Raw genomic sequence first — 21,623 nt, 5'->3', positions numbered from 1 at the left:
TATCACCGGCACCAGACTTCAGATGATGGCTAATGGTCCGGCCCTGAACAGCTCTACGCCAATTATGGGATGTCATCATATGCCGTTGCCATGGTGACAGATCCCTCGCCATGAAACACAGTGTTGTCATAACTCGATGGAAAATGGTCCAAACTGCACCAGACTTCAGATGACAGTTAATGGTCCGGCCCTCAACACCTCAATATGACAATAGTGAGTTTTCCTCAAAAGCTGTTGCCATGGCAACGCATCCCTCGCCGTTAAGCACGATATTGCTATAACTCCTGTGTAAATGGTAAAAAAGTGTTCAAATTTCCCATGTGTGCTAACCGTCAAGCCCTCGACACATATATGTGTCAGTTTTGAGATTTCGTCAAATGTCGTTGCTATGGTAACAAAATGGTCGCCGTGAAACACGGTTTTCTCATAACTCCAGTTAACATGCTCCAAACGGCCCAAAACTTCACAGGTTTGATAACGATGCAGCCCTCAACACATCTAGGCGTATTATGGGGTGTCATCAAATTCCGTTGCCATGGCGACAGATCACTCGCCATCAAACACAATGTTTATGATACTGCTGTAACTCCCATGTACGTTGTCTGATCGGCCTGAAACTTCCCACGTTTGCCAACGGCCGAGTCCTTGAGACACCTAGACACACACGTCGACGTGCGGACAACAGCCTGCGGAGCGTCGAAGACCCGCTCAACGCTGCTTGCAGCTTTAATTGTTATTGTTATTGTTATTGTTATTGTTATTGTTATTATTATTATTATTATTATTATTATTAGGCGCCGCTTTCCACCTTCTTCTCCAGTAGGACTCAGATGAGGGTGTACTCTTATGTGTGGCTGTGAACATTTTTTTATTATTATGAAGGGCAGACCATCTATTTGTATTTATTTTTTTGTTTTTTTTAGAAAGGGGCAGGTCATATAAGATTTTATTCTTCTCCCTGCTCCTTTTCGCTCAATGGTGTGTAGAGACATGTTTTGTTGGCAATTATTGTACATTTGGCTATGCGTACCATGAGCGGGACAAATAAAAATGAAATGAAATATCCCAACCAATCAGCTACTGTGGTGACTTGCACAGTGGAGCTTATCATGTTTGTTAGATAATGGGCCCTGCAGTCCCGCCACTTTGGATCAACAGGGACAGTGAGGGGGCTTAAAGTCTCTTGATACAATATTGGCCCCCATTCCCTGTTCAATAAAGCACTATAAACAAGATTCGATAACACTGTGGTCATCATCTAGAAGTTAATAATGAAAAATAATCAAACTGAGTTCTTAGAAGTCCATTCAAACACATTCGACAGCTGTAGTAGATACTGTATCAGGTCACCATTGTCTTTAAATGCTTTCACACCTCAGGGGCAGATACGCCATGATTGTATCACAATATCATAGCTAATCACATCTCTGTGGTCTTGTATCTCATAGCATCTCTAGCTCTGATGTTTAGATCTAACTTTGAAAAGGGTGATGTTAGTTTCCCCTTTTTATGTTTGCATACAGCACACAAAAACAAACAGGTTTTGGACCAAACTTCTTCACAAAGACAGAAAAAAACATTTATGTACATAGAAGATTTGGATATAAAAAGAGATTCAAGTAGAAACACAACACATATTCTGTAGTACCACCAAGGTACAAGACAGCATATGATACTTTATGAAGACTCCTGTACTTTTACTTAAGTAGGATTTTGAACACAGGAAATAATTGCTCATATTACTCATTAAAAAAAGTATCTTTGCATTGATATTTGATACTTTTAATCACAGTAAGTCAAGGATCTGAGTACTATAACTACACAAACCATCGTAATTTAATTATTTATTTACTTTTTGTTCAATGGCAACTTTCTTTGGACATGCAGCTATCTGCAGTATTGTGATGGCTCATTTTTCTCCTTGACCTTTTTGAATATTTGAACACAAGCTTTCCCTACCTTTCCTTAGCAAAGAGTTTTCAATTGTTTAGGATTAAGACTAAAGATTTAAGAAATACTTTATAAATCCACAAGGGGAAATTACATTTGTCCCAACCCTAACCCTTTTCACTCTGTTGTTATTGACATGACATCACACACATACTTTAACCACACTCTATTCATGTTTTGGTAGCCAAGTGCATATACTGGTATGATAATTATATTCTGATTCTGATTCTGATAACTGTTTGTTTTAAAAAAAAATATCACATGACTGAATGTTAACCAGGGTTTTCAGTCATTAACACTTTGGTTTAAAGCATCAAACTCATTCTAAACAACTTTTTAAACTATTTATTGGAAGCTGTGGGGAATTAAAGCAGAAGACATGAGCGGAGAAGTATTTTGCGTTGGCTCTGTCCTAAACTTCAGTTTTTGGTGCTCACATATCAACTGCTGAACTGGATGGTTAACTTTCTGCTGAGAAACATTTGACCTTTGTTATAACAAATTAAACAATCCATGGAATCACACGGCTAAAAATCGATAGTTCTCTTGCAGCTGCTGTGTTGCAATAATCAGATACACTTACACAAGATACAGAATTGTTGGGACACTAACACCCATACCATACATGTCAATCTGAATTAAAAGCTTGAAATAACACAAGATAAAGATTACACAAGATGATAAGTGAAAAACAAGTTAAGGTTTTGCAGCCGAAAGAAGTGAAACTTACTTACAGAACTTTGTGTTCCAAACCAGAAGTCATCATGCCAATGGCAATGATCTTGTTTTTGACTGATTCAACATGATGTTTTGTGTCAGAGAACAACAAACATGACATGGTTCTGTTACACGTTGGTAGCTTAAATCAAATAAAAAATATTTGAGATTATGCAAGGGAAGGCCATGTGGCAAGACCAACCTGGTCTCACCAGAATGCGTGACTCCACCACGACTCCTTAACACCGCAGTGCGTGGTGGAGTCACGAACTTTGCTACATTTACGTGTCTGCACCACGCAAACAACCCCAATGTAAAGTGAATGAGGCTCCTTTGTCCTTAACCCTAGCCCTGAACAGCTCTACGCCAATTATGGGATGTCATCATATGCCGTTGCCATGGTGACAGATCCCTCGCCATGAAACACAGTGTTGTCATAACTCGATGGAAAATGGTCCAAACTGCACCAGACTTCAGATGACAGTTAATGGTCCGGCCCTCAACACATCAATATGACAATAGTGAGTTTTCCTCAAAAGCTGTTGCCATGGCAACGCATCCCTCGCCGTTAAGCACGATATTGCTATAACTCCTGTGTAAATGGTAAAAAGTGTTCAAATTTCCCATGTGTGCTAACCGTCAAGCCCTCGACACACATATATGTGTCAGTTTTGAGATTTCGTCAAATGTCGTTGCTATGGTAACAACATGGTCGCCGTGAAACACGGTTTTCTCATAACTCCAGTTAACATGCTCCAAACGGCCCAAAACGTCACAGGTTTGATAACGATGCAGCCCTCAACACATCTAGGCGTATTATGGGGTGTCATCAAATTCCGTTGCCAGGGCGACTGATCACTCGCCATCAAACACAATGTTTATGATACTGCTGTAACTCCCATGTACGTTGTCCGATCGGCCTGAAACTTCCCACGTTTGCCAATGGCCGAGTCCTCGAGACACCTACACACGCACCTCGACGTGCGGACAACAGCCTGCGGAGCGTCGAAGACCCGCTCAACGCTGCTTGCAGCTTTAATTATTATTATTATTATTAATAAATAAAGGACATAAAAGTCTGAGAGCACTGCCTGCCTGTCTGTCTATCTATCTATCTATCTACCTCTCTCTCTATCTATCTACCTGTCTGTCTGTCTGTCTGTCTGTCTGTCTGTCTGTCTGTCTGTCTGTCTGTCTGTCTGTCTGTCTGTCTGTCTGTCTGTCTGTCACTGTCTGTCTGTCTATCTCTCCATCTATCTGTCTCTCTACAAATCTAAATAATAAAAACACATTTCACGTCTCAAAGTAGGATCTAGCTAAAGCGAACAAGAACAAATGTAGTAAAATAAACCTTTGTATGTCTCCTTTCCTTTAGGGAGCGAAGAAGCTGTGTCCTCAGTGCAACACCATCACCTCACCTGGAGACCTGAGGAGGGTCTTCCTGTGACGCAGCCAATCACAGAAGACTTCCTCAGTTTCAACCAATCAGGGGCGGACTGTGGGCAGCTGGCCTGTCAAAGACCCCCAACCCTCCTCTTCCTCTTCCTCTTCGTCAGTGCACTCCTTCCACTAACCCCTGACAATTTTGAAGGACAGACGGTGTGACCTTTGACCTTTGACCTTTTCAGCCCTGTACGATGTCCACGTTCCTGCTGCAGCTTCAACACACAGAAGAAAACCACAAGATACATAGGAAGAGGAAACGCTTTGGGACAATATTTATCAATTTTATAATCCTTTTTTTGTTTGGGAAAGAGATAAATAACATGCAAAGCACATGTACATAGTTTTGTGTATTTTGGGATCTGTGTGTGTGTGTGTGTGTGTGTGTGTGTGTGTGTGTGTGTGTGTGTGTGTGTGTGTGTGTGTGTGTGTGTGTGTGTGTGTGTGTGTGTGTGTGTGTGTGTGTGTGTGTGTGTGTGTGTGTGTGTGTGTGTGTGTGTCGTTGACGAGCAGAACAACCCGGCTGTATTTACTGTACAGAGTTTGTCTTCGCTTTAAAGATCATTTTTTATTCGTTTAGCTCCTGTAGGAAATATTGACAGTAATCTCATCACATTCACGCTCATGTTGTCTTGTTGTGTTTCTTTGTATAGGGTCATTCAATCTAATTTTATCAATGTTACTACAATAAAACGTGTGTCTACAAAGTTTCACAACATATTTCATCTGTGGGGGAAGTGGTGGGAGAAGTACTCGGTGTTTTGAAGAAGTAAAAGTAGATATACCACGGTGTAGAAATACTATAGTATTTTATGAGCCTTAAATTGTACTTAAAGGATCTCTATGCTAATTGTTATATGTAGTGTCTCTACTGTGACATGTCTCCATACTTTAATGTTCAAAAAGCTCTTTATTTTTCTCATACTACCTCTTTTCACCCTCTGTCTGAAACCAGAGCCCAGTCTGCTCTGATTGGTTAGCTGGCCGGCTCTGTTGTGATTGGCCAACCGCTTAGAGATGTCCCGCCCCTTAGCCTATCACGTACAATGTGATGGAGCCCAAGTCAATAGGAGCGCGAGTGTTACATAGGAAGTAAACAATGCACAGAAACCTATACAACACGATACAGGAGAGGTAAACATAATAAAAAATACGTTAATCTCAAAGAGAGAAAAGATGCCAGATAATAAATAACTAAGTACTAAGTATGTTTAAAATGTACTTAGTGACTGTTTGGTGATATTCACCTGTTGAACGTGTGGATTTTGACACACGTTATGACTCTGAGCACCTGCTGTCCTGCGTACATCTCTGCTGTGCTGACAGAGAACGGTGGACTCACCCTTTAAGAAGTGGGTCGCTGCAGGATTAGTGAGGCACAGCCGGCACACACACTAAACCGGCTATTCTCAGCCTTATCACATACACATGCGGACACACACACACACACACACACACACACACACACACACACACACACACACACACACACACACACACACGGAGTGGAGAAACACTTGTTGAGTCTTTTTACCACAAAAAGTAACTCCAGTGTCTTAACGTCCTCTAGTGGAGCTGCTTATAAGATAAGATGTACTTTATTGATCCAAATTTGGGACATTTTCACGTTGTAGCAGCATAAAAAGACAAGACATTGTTCATTAGAGAAATTAAAAGACTAGAAATAAACAATTCAAAATGTAAACATCGCAAATAGAAATAAAATAGCATTTAAAAAAGTAGGAAATATACATTTTGAAATACCAATTTACAGTTAACATTTAAAGCAGGATATTATTTATACATTAAGTGTGTAAGGATGTAAAATGTAAAATGTACAGTGTGAGTATTATTACACTGGGATGCAGTGGGTCGCCTCCAGGTTTGATATGAAAACTGTCTCAGTGTGAACTCAGTGTTTACTTCACACTGCAAGAAGTTGAACTACAGCAAGAGAAAAAATGTAGTTTGGTTAAAAGAAGCGTCTTAGAGAAAAGTAGGAAACATACAGTAATACCAAAAAGTCGTCTGACAGCAAAACGAGTCAAAGCTTGAACTCTGGTCAGCCTGGTAAATATATGAAAGAATAGGAAGGGAAATGCTTAGAAAAGGGGTTTGATTATAGTAAAAATAAACAGTATAACACTTATTTACGTATTTTTGTAGGCCCAAAATTGTTTATCAATTCAGTAGTTAGATTGAATCAAACTGCAAATATGGTTGAAGTTGAACTAACAGCAAGCTATTCATTTTCCTCAAAGAAATGCAGGCTTTTATTAAAGTATATTTACCTCCTTAAATTTAACCTGGCATTTCCTTTAAAAACCAAAAAAATATAACCTTACGCAACAAGTGTGTGGATTCACAGCGAAAGCATATTCTTAAATATATCTTCACACACTGTACACACACTGTACACACCTTAAATATATCTTCACACACTGTACACACACTGTACACACCTTAAATATATCTTCACACACTGTACACACACTGTACACACCTTAAATATATCTTCACACACTGTACACACACTGTACACACCTTAAATATATCTGCACACACTGTACACACACTGTACACACACTGTACACACACTGTACACACCTTAAATATATCTTCACACACTGTACACACACTGTACACACACTTTACACACACTGTACACACACTGTACACACACTGTACACACCTTAACTATATCTTCACATACACACCTTAAATATATCTACACACACTGTACACACACTGTACACCCTAAATATATCTACACACACGGTACACACACTGTACACACCCTAAATATATATACACACACTGTACACACACTGTACACACCCTAAATATATCTACACACACTGTACACACACTGTACACACACTTTATGCTGCAGCGTGATCATTTGTTTATGAAAAGCTGAATCTAAAGGATAAGCAGAAGTCAGCGTGCTCACATGTGATTGGTCACTGAGCTGAAGGGAGTGGGTTCTAATTCAGACTGACAGTGAGCTGATTCAGTACACACACACACACACACACACACACACACACACACACACACACACACACACACACACACACACACACACACACACACACACACACACACACAAACACACACACTGTAGTGTACTTAGGGGCCTGGCTGAAGAATCATCTGCTATCAAACGCTTCTACGACACACTCTGTTCTGCGCTGTAACGAGAGGTAAGGACACACTTTTGTTTACCTTCACAACAATGTATTCATTATTCATTATTGATTATTGTTTGGTCTATAGATGTCAGAAAATTGGGAGAAATATCCATCCCTGATTCTGAAAGTCGTCAATGAATCAATTACTTAACGTAACATCGCAGCTCTAATGAACACGCATTCAGTCACTAATGTGATTAATGTGAGTTTCAGAGATTACAAAACGGTATAAAACTAATAGAAACACCTTTTTAAATTGTTTTAAAATGTAAATGATAATAAATGTTTGTACAGTATTTGTTTGCCGCTTCGATATTTTAAAAGCTCTGCATAGGTGACATATCTACTGTGCATTACATGTAAATTCAAGGAGGACATTTTGCATACAACAATTAGGAAAGGCTGGATTAGATGATCAACACATTGTTGTTATTTGATATTTTATTTATATTTATCAGACGTGTGTTAATGTTTCTCACATGTTTATAATGCATGTGTTATTGCTCTGTTCTTCTTTGTCCTCCTTTGGTAATAAGTTAATAACCTCAAAGTTGAATGGGAAATGTATTTATTGGGGATTTTAATTATCCTTTTAGCGACTCTTATGTGAAATATGCATTACATAATTGGAAATACCAACACTAAGTAGATTTAAGTTGTCTGTTTTTTGACTGTTGCAGACTTTGACGTTATAAGTCATTGTATTAATATTGACTGTAAATAAATAGATGCTTCAGAGTACCTCAGGTAACCGGGTCACCTGTCCTGTTAATGGTAATTCTAAATAAATAGTCCCTCCTCAGGTTCACCTGTCCGGGACCCTTTGTGCCGCTCGGCCCGATCCAATTAATCCTCGGACTGACCCGCCGTGACTCCATTAACAGAAACCATAACATTAACCTGCAGGCGGCAGCAAGTAGGACAGCTTTAGATATTTCAATTAAGGAAGAAATAGGAAGTAGAATGTCCTTAAGTGTCAATTTATTAACGGTGTAAATTAAAAGCAGAATAATGTAGGAGTGGAGATCTGCTGCTGCTGGTTTTAAGAGCAGCTCGGATCAAAGGATTAACTTTAGTGACCTTTGCCCCACTGATAGTTAGTGAGCCTTTAAAGCACTGCAGTAATCATGCACAGGTAGAGGAGTTCTTAATAAACATGGTGTCAAGAAAAAGTCAAGTAATGTATTAATTCTACACATCTTCTAACTAAAATGATTAATTTAACCTTAGTGTTCGGGTCGACTCTGACCCATTTACTACTTTCATCAATCATACATATTGTGTTTTAGATCTGATTGCCTCAAGGCCTTATTATATCCTCCACAGGAGACATTTGAACATACAACATTTTGATAATCCTCCATAGGAAATGAATGGGTAACCCTAGAGGTGGGAGAAGTACTCAGATCATGTACTTGAGTAAAAGTAGAAGTACTCAGATCTTGTACTTGAGTATCAGAGTGTATGAATACTCTGTTCCAGTAAAAGTCCTGAATTCAAAATGTTCCTCAAGTAAAAGTAGAAAAGTATCAGCATCAAAATATAGTTAAAGTAGCGACAGTAAAAGTAGCCATTGTGCAGATTGGTCCATTTCAGAATAATATATATGATATGTTTTATAATGATTGATCATGAAAGTGTTCTCAAAGCTGGTAAAGGTGCAGCTAGTTTGAATGACTTTGTATACTGCAGGGTAGCTTGTGGATTTACTCCAGGTGGAACTAAAGTCTGATTTAACACTTGATTATATTTCACATCATTCATCCACATCTGTAAAGTAACTAGTAAAAGTACACCATTCACCTCTGAACTGTAGTGGAGTAGAAGTACACAGTAGCATAACATGGGAATACTCAAGTAAAGTACAAGTACCTCAACATTGTACTTAAAGTGGACCTATCATGCTATATTTGAATAATATAGTGTAGGACCATACCTATATAAGGCATATTTATACTTTTTTTTTTTCAAAATACCAAACAGATCATGCATTTTAGCCATGCCTCATTTTGCTCAATTTGACATTTTTTAGCTCTGTTTTTGCAAGGGCTGATTCAGTGAGAACAGCACCACCTACAGGCCTGGCATATGTACTACAGCGTCTCCAGCGCTTTCGAACGGCAATGGCCGTGGCTGTCTCCTCCTGATTGGTGGAGTTGGCCCAATAGCCGTAGCGCCACCGTCCTGACGTCAGGACAGTGTTCAAATCTGGATCAGTTTTTATCAGATCCGTTGCAGCCCCTTTTTTAGAGATTTGGGTATGGAGGAAAATAGAGAGGGTTGTGTTTTCTGACACTTGGTGAGTTCCCTGGAACACCGGGGACACATATTCATGTATAAAAGACGTACAAAAGTGCATTTTGCATGATAGGTCCCCTTTAAGTAAATGTACTTAGTAACTTCCCATCTCTGGGTAACCCTGGATTATGTTCTTCCAAAATCGTCAATTTTGGAATACATTTTCAGTGTCTATTCCAGTAAACCAGTAGTCACTGTTCAGAGCTTAAATGGTTGTTACAGTAAATACAATTCAGTGATGATTAACAGTTTTTTTGTTAATGTAAGAGCGGTTAAAACAGAACACCAAAGTAAGGGGAGAGAAGCGAACACCACAGGGGGGTTAATACAATCCAATACAGCTTTATTTAAAAAGCACTTTAAAACCTCCAGAGCAAAGTTCTGTACAGTCAAATAAACAAATAAAACATACAAAAATGTCCTGTATTTCATTCAAGAAAGGATCTTGTCTTTCCTTAACTTCATATCTCTGCTAGCACCAGATATCTGACGGTGATCTCAGCTCTTGGCACAAACTCAGTTCCCTTTAACCCTGTTTTTTCCCCGTGTGTTTCAGAATAATGTCTGGACCAAGACCCGTGGTGCTGAGCGGCCCCTCCGGAGCGGGGAAGAGCACTCTGATGAAGAGGCTGATGAAGGAGCACGAGGGCATCTTCGGCTTCAGCGTGTCACGTACGTTAGTGTGGAAGTACACGAGGAAACACAGTGTATTAGATTGAAGGTCTAATTCTGACCCTGCAGATAGATTTTGTGGCATTAGTTCATCTTTTTCAGTTGTTGTACACATACACAGAGGTGGGAAGTAGTGGAGTACAAATACTTTGTTACTGTACTCAAGTAAGTTTTTCTGGTATCAGTACTTTACTCCACGACTTATTTTTCTGACGACTTTTTACTTTGACTTCTTACATGTTGAACCCAAATACCTGTACTTTCTACTTCTTACATTTTGAACCCAAATACCTGTACTTTCTACTTCTTACATTTCCCAAACAGGCTGGTTCCTTTAGTTTGAATGTGTGTTTGGTGGCGTGATCATTATTATTTAGAGTCATTGCGTGCCTATTGATTTGAACACGATCCGTGTATCCAACATTTCCTGGTCTTCTCTAAAGAAGAGGGACCAATGAAAACGTTGTCATGTTGCCGTTGTTCAGCATGGAAACATTCATTAGCTAACAATGACATTATTGTTCTATTAATATAAAGGGAGGTCAGGTACTCTTTAAAACAGCTGCTAGTTATGGGTCCTTTTTACTTAAAGTGGACCTATCATGCTATATTTGAATAATATAGTGTAGGACCATACCTATATAAGGCATATTTATACTTTTTTTTTTTTCAAAATACCAAACAGATCATGCATTTTAGCCATGCCTCATTTCGCTCAATTTGAAAAAATGTAGCTCTGTTTTTGCAAGGGCTGATTCAGTGAGAACAGCACCACCTACAGGCCTGGCATATGTACTACAGCGTCTCCAGCGCTTTCGAACGGCAATGGCCGTGGCTGTCTCCTCCTGATTGGTGGAGTTGGCCCAATAGCCGTAGCGCCACCGTCCTGACGTCAGGACAGTGTTCAAATCTGGATCAGTTTTTATCAGATCCGTTGCAGCCCCTTTTTTAGAGATTTGGGTATGGAGGAAAATAGAGAGGGTTGTGTTTTCTGACACTTGGTGAGTTCCCTGGAACACCGGGGACACATATTCATGTATAAAAGACGTACAAAAGTGCATTTTGCATGATAGGTCCCCTTTAAGTACATTTCAAAGCCCATACTTCTTTACTTTTACTTGAGTAAAGAAGTTTAGTCAGTACTTCTACCTTTACCAGAGTATTTTTAAACACGAGTATCTGTACTTCTACTTGAATAAAGGATGTGTGTACTTTTGCCATCTCTGCACATATGAGTGTCTACAGTACCTATTAACAAGCAAACTGTGAAGTAAGACATTTTTTTGGGGCTGTCTTGGTCAGAAAACATGGGATTCATTCATCCTCTTCTTACTGTTTGTCACATGAGGCTCATTTGCTTTCCAAAGGTAGGCTTAAGTTTGAGGAGACACCAAGCAATAATAGATATTAACTGGGCAAAGTGAAGCACAGTTTGTATATGTATATGTGTATATGTTATATACTGTAGAGCCCATATTGAATATTGCTTTTTTTGTAAGAGATGATGATCTTTTTGATCCAAACTGAGCATTTCAGACCAAATGTGAATACAGGAATATACAAACAGGCATTTTGAAGTAATAACCCAAAATACAAGTATATGAACCTGAAAATGTGCATAATATGTCTCCTTTAAATGCTGAAATGGAAGTTTTGCAGCAATTTTGCTTTGATATCAATCAAAAACAGCCATTACAGATGATTTATTGCCATCAGGGTTCTAACAGGCACATTTTCTCCATACAGACACAACAAGAAACCCACGACCAGGAGAGGAACACGGCAAAGGTAGGCTACTTCTGGCTCAAAACTGTTTTAAAAACACTTAGTATCTGCACATGTGTTACATTCATGCATTCATTTATCCCAAACATTTGCCAAGTCTGAGAAAAATAAAGAGCTTTTTGAACATTAAAACATTGAGACATGTTACAGTAGAGACACTACATACAAATATGAACCTGGAAATTAACATAATACGGCCCCTTTAAGCCCCGATACTGACATTTAATTAGATTTTATTTCAGCAGTTTGATCTGAATGACCTTTAAACTTGTAAAAATCCATATAGTCCATATATTGTCAAGTCACTGCCCACACACAGATGATGCTTTAAGCACCTTCACACTGTAGTAGGACCCTCATGCTCTGTGATGCACCTGAAGGGGCTTTAGACTTGGATTTGAAACTGAAAAACTGTGATAAAAGTGTTTTTTTGCACCTTTTTGTAGATTGTTTGTGCTCCACATTTTCCCGCCCCACCCCCTTTCTTTCCCGTTCACCAAAAACACTTCTTACTCCCAAGTGAACTGCACGCTGGTTGTGTCCCCTCTGTTAAATACGTGGATATAAAGGGATAAACCTCTCTGTGCCTTCTTTGCTTTCTCCATAGGGCTGAACAGTCTCCCCATGCTTCTGGGGGCGACTTTATTTGCTGTAGCAGACGTCTATTCCTCTGAAGACTTAGAAAGCTCATTTTCGTGTCCTGACGAATCTGAAACCACAGATAAAGGTGACCTCCGTGTGATTCCTGATCACAGTTTTAAAGCAGAGGGGTTACTTTCATCATTCAGGCACCAATTATTAGATCTGTAGTCACTCAATCAAGTGACAAACCATAAGAGAAATTACAAACATGTTTAGTAATCTAGAGAATCAGGATAAAACAGTTTACACTTTGGAGTAAAAAGTCTTGAAAATAGCCCTCTGTGTGTCTGTAGTGATTCCCGTTTCCTGTCCCAAGTCTTCCTGTTTCCCACTGATGGAGCGTTGGAGCGTAACATTCTGATAACAACGGCATATTTGACTCATTCTGACCAAACCTGGGTTTTTAACTAAGGAGCGCTTGTCTATTTCTTATCTCAAAGGTTTTCAGTAACATATTTGACTGTTTTGTTTTGCTCTGAAATTAGGACGTTTGTGACTCGGCCGCAATGTTGTAAACAAAACCCAAACAACATACGCAGCAGAGTTTCAAATGTGACGGCTAAACAGTACACTAAAGTATGTCTCTGGAAATGTTTGTACAAGATATACGCTACGCAGAAACATAATCTTGACTTATTTTTTAGTTTAAGGTAAGTGTGGAGTTCACCAGCAGTGATTAACGCTGCATTAAAGGAGTTGTAAATGTCATTAGGAACAATAGGAGGCAGAGGAACATCTCATCTGTTTAATGCGCTACTTTAATAGCAAGAGTTGAAGAAAATATTACAAAAAGGTTCGTTTTATTCAAGTTTCTTACGGCAGCTCCAATGTAATGCAGTTTTTAAGTAATTTCTGCGTCTCGTTCAGGTGTTATCCCTTCTTTGTTCATCAGATCCACTTCCTATTTCATTGTTACTTAGAACCTAACGTTCTCATGCTAATGATTGTGTGCTATCGCAGTGTCCACTAGTGTTAGAAGTAGAACATAAATAAAGTCTTGAATGCTGTTATCTCTAAGAGGTTTTGATATTGTTAGATTTAGGCATATTCATGTAGTATGGATCACACACACACACACACACACACACACACACACACACACACACACACACACACACACACGCACACACACACACACAGTCTCAAAGTAAGCTTAGAGGACAACACTATACATACCTGAAGACAAAATAACAGCAAAAATATTATTTGCATTTAGTGTTATGCCAAAAATATATCCTTTGTGCCTGGATATTATTAAATGTTGCCCGTAATGTTGCTTGATTATTGTGATACAATTATCTCACTATATAACTACCTATATTGTGCAAGTTTACCTGGCAAAACTGGACTCATTGTTAATGTTAATGCTCTTACAGACTACCACTATACTACCAGAGAGGTCATGCAGGACGGAATTGACAAAGGAGACTTCATCGAGAACGCAGAGTTCTCCGGCAACCTGTATGGAACAAGGTGAATATTTACACTCATTAATTTGCATGTGTTTATGCATTATTATATAAGTGCAGCGTCTATCTCCTAATGGAAATGTTTTGGACCGACCGTTGTTGCACCTGTTGGCCACCGTGACTTTATGCTTCACATTTCACATTTTTCAGGCAAATGTTCTACTTTTAACTGCACTACATTCATCGAAAAGCGTGATTTCTTATATAGATTACAATTTGGAAAACAGAAAGTGATTTTATGCTTCTGATAAATTGAAGGAGAAAGTATTTTCCTGAGCAGCAGTAGAAAAAATGTGCACATTCTTACACATCAACAGCAGTTCAATGCAATATACACATGAAAGCAGTAGTCATATTCATTCTAAACAATATTTGTAACAGGAAAACACTGACTGGGAACATTTTACAGCAAAATGACTGTTTCTTTCAGTAATAAAGTGCATTTTCCCTGCTAATTTGACTGTATTAAGGCTTTCAATGCAGGCCTTTAACTTGTAGTGGAATTATTTTAATACTTATATCAATCTGATCACTCTGGTTATGTAATATACTCTGACGCTCGGCCACAGGGTACGGGAGGATATAAAACAGTCTTGCGACAGATGGCTGTTTGACCTCTCTCGGGTCAAAAAGAGCAGCGCTGCAGCTCAGCACCTCCTCGTGTGTCACATGTAATCTCTTCCTCTTATTCTGAGGATAACACACACTCACTCACTGCTGTGTGAGTCTGAGCAGCTGGGATCAATGCAGCGATCCTCTTAACTCGCTCACTGCGTGCTGCACAATCATACGATTACACCCTCAATATCTGCGTGACATTTGTGGAGGAAATTCTTAAGAGAAACTGATAAATGATTCATGGACAAAGTTTGTCTTTTGTTATATTTAATAAAGTAAAGTCAATATACAAGTGAAATCGATCCCAAATGTAGGAACAGAGCTACTTCCTCCTCAGAGGATAGAGAAGTCCTGCACCCCAACACACAGCTAACAGTCACACTATATAGTGGAGAGAATAGTCAACTGGTTTAAATGATTATATGATGATTTGACACGACAACATTGTGAAGCCATGTCCAAGTTCAGATGTACTTTAAAAGCCTCTTGTTTTATATGATTTAATGACGTCTCAATGCATTGGTTCTGCAGTAAAGCGGCCATTCAAGACGTGATCGACAAGAACCTGATGTGCATCCTCGATGTGGACATCCAGGGAGTGAGGAGGATCAAAGAGACCGAGCTGAACCCCATCTACATCTCCATCCAGCCCCCCTCCATGGACATCCTGGTAAATGTCCCACTACAGTATTATTGCAATATTTCAAATTGCATTCATTCAGCTGTTGCTGCCTGTGAAAGAAAAACAACTTCACCACTTCATCTCTTGGACCCAACATTAAATCACCACAGATTTATCTTGGTATCAACAACAAGCAACACTTATAAGCCACATATTCGGACACTTTTAGAAGTTGGGCAGCAATTAAACACATTTAAGGGAGGAAATCTAAATATAGAAGTGTAGTTTTTTAAAAACAGCTTTACCTGTAATGATTCTCCAATTTTTGGATCGTTTTACCAGAGTCACATCATTACCAATGTTCACATATAACACACGTGTAACACACTCATTGGGACTGTTACTTCTTTCTAGATATCTACTATAGTTATTGAGATATATGTATGGATTTAAGTATTAATATTTTACTGTAATCGTTTTTTGAATGAGCGTCATATATTCATCACGTCTCAAATATTATTCGTGATAAAGTAACAATACTAGGGACACAGGGGGTCCATGGAGTTGTGCTTAACATATTAAAGCATGAATTTAATAGTGCCAAAACTCAGTCAGTTATTGTGCAGTTTGGTTAATAACTCACCTGGATTACTTCGTTGAAGCCATGGATGTACGGTTGAAGCTTGTCGGTGAGTTTGTCTGAAACTCGACCAACAACCAATCACATGAATCTCCCGCCCCGGACACACAAGCACGCGGTTTGATTGGCTAGAGCTTGTACTGTCATATGATTTGATTGGCTGACGCTTCCGCCGAAGCTTCAAAAGTTGAACAGTGCTCAACTTTTGAAGCGAGCAACGCGAGCCTGGTACGGCATGCTATTTAGCTAGTTAGCAGAAAAAATGCCTCAGTTCTCTACAGATGACTTCCACAAACGTCTACAGAAGATGGCAGTGTTGGAGATGAAAATGCAACGGTTGCAACTTAACGTGGAAGTGAATGGACTTGGTTGGAATGACACCACTTTACCAGTGCTGCAAAAGAATGGAAAAGGGCATGCTAACTTACAGCTAGTTAGCAGCTACAAGGATTCCAAGGAACAGGAGGGCTGTGTACCGGGTAATACATATACAAGTGGTAGTCCTCCCTGGAACTCTCTGAGTGCAAAACCTAAGAGTAAATCATTTCCATGGGATTTGGGAGAACGAATAACAGGCAGAGTCCAGCGCCCTGAAATCTGTGATGCGACCGGCTGGCCTGCATTGTTATCACCCAGGAAGAGCGCATCTTCAACCCCTCTTCCTACTAGGAAACAGCCGTGGACAGCTGCTAAAGGGATAACTACAAACAGGTAATGGTTTTTGGAGCCAAGGCAGAACGTATACAAGTTAGCGCTGAGCTTCAAACAATAATGTCCAAAACAACAGATACAGCCAGAAATCTAGGTGTAGTCATGGACCCTGACCTGAGTTTCAACAGTCACATTAAAACAATGACTAAATCAGCCTACTATCACCTAAAGAACATATCTAGGATTAAAAGACTAATGTCACAGCAGGATTTGGAAAAACTTGTCCATGTTTTTATCTTCAGTAGACTGGACTACTGTAATGGTGTCTTCACAGGTCTCACTAAAAAATCTATTAGAACGCCGCTGCTCGAGTCCTCACTAACACAAGAAAGTGGATCACATCATTCCTGTTCTGAAATCTTTACACTGGCTTCCTGTGTGTCAAAGAATAGATTTCAAAATACTGCTGCTGGTTTATGAAGCACTGAATGGTTTAATACATGTCTGATCTACTGCTAAATTATGAACCATCCAGATCTCTCAGATCTTCAGGGACTGGTCAGCTTTCTGTCCCCAGAGTCAGAACTAAACATGGTAAAGCAGCGTTCAGTTGTTATGCTCCAAATATCTGGAACAAACTCCCAGAAACCTGCAGGTCCACTACAACTCTAAATCCAGGCTCAAGACTTATCTTTTTGCCGCTGCCTTTAATTGAAACTGAGCGGTTGTGTTTCGTTTTTGGTTAATGAACATTTGGGGCTAGTAACCCCAGGGAATCAGTGTCTGGGGACTTTGTCCTGGCTGGTTTGCTCTGTGTATGCTGCTCGGGACGTACACAGCTCATGTTCGGAGAAACCTTAAAGAAAGGCATCAGTCAAATGGAACTTCTGTGTGAACTATTCACATCTTAAACTGCACTGTAACTTTTTATTCATGTATTTTTTCTTTTAATGTTTCTTTTATTATCTTTTCTTTTTAATGACTGTTTTTAAATGCCTTTGTCTGAACGTCTTTCATTTTTGTAAAGCACCTTGAATTGCCTTGTGTTGAAAGGTGCTATATAAATAAACTTGCCTTGCCTTACCTGTAGTTTGTTAGTAATTAGTTAGCAAATGCATGTTCAATTACAACCAAATGTGTGTATGTTGTACATCAATCTACAATTCCCAAGTGCATAACATCATCACACAATTCTCCCGACAAGGGGCAGTGTAGTAACTTTTAAACTTTGAGTCTGTTCACTTACATAAAATGAAACTTAATAAACAAGTTCACAGAGACCATGTACATTAAATACTAGCACCAAAACGTCCTCCTTCATGAAAAAGACTAACACCATATCTCTTGAACGCAACATTAAATCACCACAGATTTCTCTTGGTGTCAACAAGCACTTCATATTCAGACTCTTTTAGAAGTTGGGCAGCAATCACACACTTTTTAAGAGAGGAAATCTAAATATAGAAGTGTCTTTTTTTTTTTTTTTCAAAAACAGCTTTACTTTGATGACAAACACAACCTCCTAAATAGAGATGATACACATTAGTCTGATCTGTGTTTGGTGGCGTGATCATTATTATTTAGAGTCATTGCGTGCCTATTGATTTGAACACGATCCGTGTATCCATCATTTCCTGGTCTTCTCTAAAGAAGAGGGACCAATGAAAACGTTGCCGTTGTTCAGCATGGAAACATTCATTAGCTAACAATGACATTATTGTTCTATTAATATAAAGGGAGGTCAGGTACTCTTTAAAACAGCTGCTAGTTATGGGTACTTTCTACTGAAGTACATTTCAAAGCCTCTTTACTTTTACTTGAGTAAAGAAGTTTAGTCAGTACTTCTACTTTTACCAGAGTATTTTTAAACACGAGTATCTGTACTTCTACTTGAGTAAAGGATGTGTGTACTTTTGCCATCTCTGCCATTAAAGTATTAAAGTATTATTGTATCATTGTGCAAAGCTGCAGTTATGTCAGCTCATTGGTTGAAACATGTCCTTTATGTCTTTGTCTCTCAGGAGAAGCGTCTGCGGGACAGACAGACGGAGACGGAGGAGAGTTTACAGAAGCGTCTGGAAGCAGCTCGCATCGACATGGAGCTCAGTGAGTGTCTCTGTGTGACATGACGACGCTGAAATAAAGAGCATTATGAAACTAATCCAATGTTCTCCTGCAGGCAACGAGCCAGGGGTGTTTGATGTGGTCATCATCAACGATGACTTAGAGAGAGCTTACGAGGAGCTGAGAGACATCCTCAGTGACGTGAGTTCAACTAAAAACACATCCAACGTCATTCATTTACAAACTGTTGACTAGTGTCTGCCAGCTGCTGCTGTTTACTGACAAGGATAAGAGCATGTGTTTAAAGCAGTGGTGGAGAGTAACTACGTTCATTATCAATACTGGAAACATAGTGTAAAACTTCTACTGCACTACATGTCAGAGGTTAATGTTGGACTTGTTTATCCACTGCATTAATCTAATACCTTAGAGCAGGGGTGTCAAACACAAATACACAGTGGGCCAAAATTAAAAAAATGGGTACTAGTCGAGGGCCGGACTGGTTCAATGTTTATTGCAGAACTTATTGAAATGAACTTATTGCACATATTAAACCTGGAACTAACAAAGCTTAAATGATTGCCCATAAAAACAACATTAAACATTAAATAATCAGTTGCATTCATTTCTTATGGCTCTATCTGCAGCTTTTCCAGAGTCATTTCTTATGATCACATTTCTCCACAGGCCAACAACAGCTTCAAAAAAACTATTTCCCTCAAAGAACAAACCAAACATGCCCTGTTGTCGTGAGAGAAAAAGTGCAGAAGGAAACATCCATTGAACTCAGTGTGCTGCTCTGTGATGCTAGTTCAAGCCAGATACTTGGCATCTCATCTTGGGTGCAAGTTCATCAATGTTTGGGCTCAGGCTCTGAGCTGAGGAGACCCTCAGGATTGAGTGAAGGTGTGCGTGCAATATACCGGCGGGCCAGATCTAATAGTAATTAGAAATGATCCTGCGGGCCGAAATTAAATCCACCACGGGCCTGATTTGGCCCCCGGGCCTTGAGTTTGACACATGTGCCTTAAATTAACCTTTTAGATAACTGATATCAAATATAATAAATACATCAATTTGACTTTAGGTATACATGGAATAAATGCACAAGCTAACAAGCAATATTTAATTGGGTTCCTATTTAGGTATTTTTAGAGCTTTCCCTTTCCTGTTTTAGTGCATGTAAATGGTCTGCAAAGGCTAAAATCCCCCACACACCCCCCCCATGTGAAACGCCGCCATAGGACTTATTTGTTTACTTCTGTAACAGTGACATCACTATGTAAACACTCGCACTGCTATTGGCTAGCGCTCCAACACATTGTACGTGATAGGCTAAGGGGCGGGACATCAGTAGAGACACTAAACACTGATATGAACCTGAACATTTGCAGAATATGTCCTGAGTAAAAGTATCTTCTTCTTTCTTTCAACAGGAAATCCAGAAAGTGAAGGAGGTGAAATCATAAGGAGGGAAATCTTTCTGCTGTTGTGACTGGCCTGAATAACTTCATCTACACCGACTGCATCACAATTTCACAGATACACTTGGTCTTTATCATCTAAAAGTTGGCCCTCACCTCACACCAATATGAAGCACACATCATTATCCCCAGTCAGAACATCACTGCAAAGATATGACACTTTCATTAGTTTTGTTGTATTCTTGGTAGAAATGAATACACTCGTAGTTAAGTACATGACTGTAAAACTACTATTATATTAACTAAATATTTACTGCTGCCAATGTCTTAAATATGGAGGAACGTCGAGATAAAATGACTGAATTTAAAACATTCGCATGTAAGTTTGTGTTAAAAAAGGCTGAATAAAGAATGTGAAGCCAACCGGAGACCACGTTTGTGCCATTTATTTAATATTGTATTCATCAATTCACTCAGGTATTGTATTGGAGTATTATCTGGCATTTATTAAAACCTACAATTAATGGATTTCTCAGTTGTACGTTATAACTTTAAGGCAAAATGTGAACAATTTGAAATAACATAAATCACTCAGAAAAACAGTTTTCACTTTAAGGCCAAACGCGTGCATCTGTCACCAGTTTCTCATGTAACTAAGTCTAGATTTAAAAACTCATGCACTCTGAAAGACTTATCCCTGATATGTTTCCATATAAACCAAAGCACACACTTATAAAAGCTTCTGGGTAATTACATAAAAACTCATTAAGACGCATCACATTTTTTAAATCAGAGGAAACTAAAAATGAATTTATGAACCTTGCTGAAATTAAATGTGCTGGTTGTAAGGCTGCATAGTTGTAAAGGTCTGCTATTATACTCCTGTTCATCAATATATCACAGGTCTCACATATATCCAGAACCTGTCTCTGATTGGCTGAAACACCAAACAGATCATTGCAGCATCCCATAATCCCCTCTGTTTCAGCCCTGTTTCCAAAGTGCTGATTCTCTGTCTGTTACTTTAGATGAAAATAAGGAGCCCCTCCCCACGCCCCTCTGAGAGAGATTTGGTTAAAAAGAACACTATGGTGCTCTAGGAGGAGATTCTGGTGATAAGGTGGGGGGGGGGTTACCTTGGTTGGTTATTGGCTAATGGTTACACAAGCCAACACATCGTTATGACATGTAAAGTGACCAAAATCTGATCAGCTCATTTTCAGACAGGTTTTTATATAAATGGATCAGGACAAAAAGAGAGAGAATCTTTGTTCCTGAAACTTTCAGAGTCTCTTTACACAGAGGGGACACATGTTGATGTAGAAGAGACATGAAGAAGAGGGGACACATGTTGATGTAGAAGAGACATGAAGAAGAGGGGACACATGTTGATGTAGAAGAGACATGAAGAAGAGGGGACACATGTTGATGTAG

At 39.2% G+C, this 21,623-nt stretch overlaps 2 protein-coding genes across 3 annotated transcripts in view; both read left to right on the top strand.

The window, feature by feature from the left end:
• Positions 1-4,412, top strand: part of LOC117497751 (E3 ubiquitin-protein ligase RNF220-like) — a 52,526-nt gene extending 48,114 nt beyond the window's left edge. The window contains exon 16 of the mRNA XM_034149762.1: positions 4,043-4,412. Within this exon, the coding sequence (XP_034005653.1) occupies positions 4,043-4,114 (72 nt within the window). The 3' untranslated portion in view covers positions 4,115-4,412. The remainder of the gene's footprint in view (positions 1-4,042) is intronic.
• Positions 4,413-10,162: 5,750 nt separating this feature from the next.
• Positions 10,163-20,617, top strand: guk1b (guanylate kinase 1b). 2 transcript variants are annotated; one of them, XM_034149761.1, is made up of 7 exons: positions 10,163-10,274; positions 12,021-12,062; positions 14,078-14,174; positions 15,320-15,458; positions 18,723-18,807; positions 18,881-18,966; positions 20,202-20,617. In XM_034149761.1, the coding sequence occupies exons 1-7, from the start codon at positions 10,163-10,165 to the stop codon at positions 20,232-20,234; spliced, it is 594 nt and encodes a 197-aa protein (XP_034005652.1). In that variant the 3' UTR covers positions 20,235-20,617. The 2 variants fall into 2 exon arrangements, with proteins under 2 accessions (XP_034005652.1, XP_034005651.1); XM_034149760.1 differs by lacking the exons at positions 10,163-10,274; positions 12,021-12,062; positions 14,078-14,174; positions 15,320-15,458 and adding an exon at positions 16,252-16,761 and having other exon boundaries at positions 20,202-20,264.
• Positions 20,618-21,623: the final 1,006 nt, after the last annotated feature.

The sequence above is a fragment of the Trematomus bernacchii genome, unplaced genomic scaffold (genome assembly GCF_902827165.1).
Source record: "Trematomus bernacchii unplaced genomic scaffold, fTreBer1.1, whole genome shotgun sequence".
Taxonomy (NCBI): domain Eukaryota; kingdom Metazoa; phylum Chordata; class Actinopteri; order Perciformes; family Nototheniidae; genus Trematomus; species Trematomus bernacchii.
Note: the sequence above shows the minus strand (reverse complement) of the source record. Positions and strands in the feature narration are given on the sequence as shown.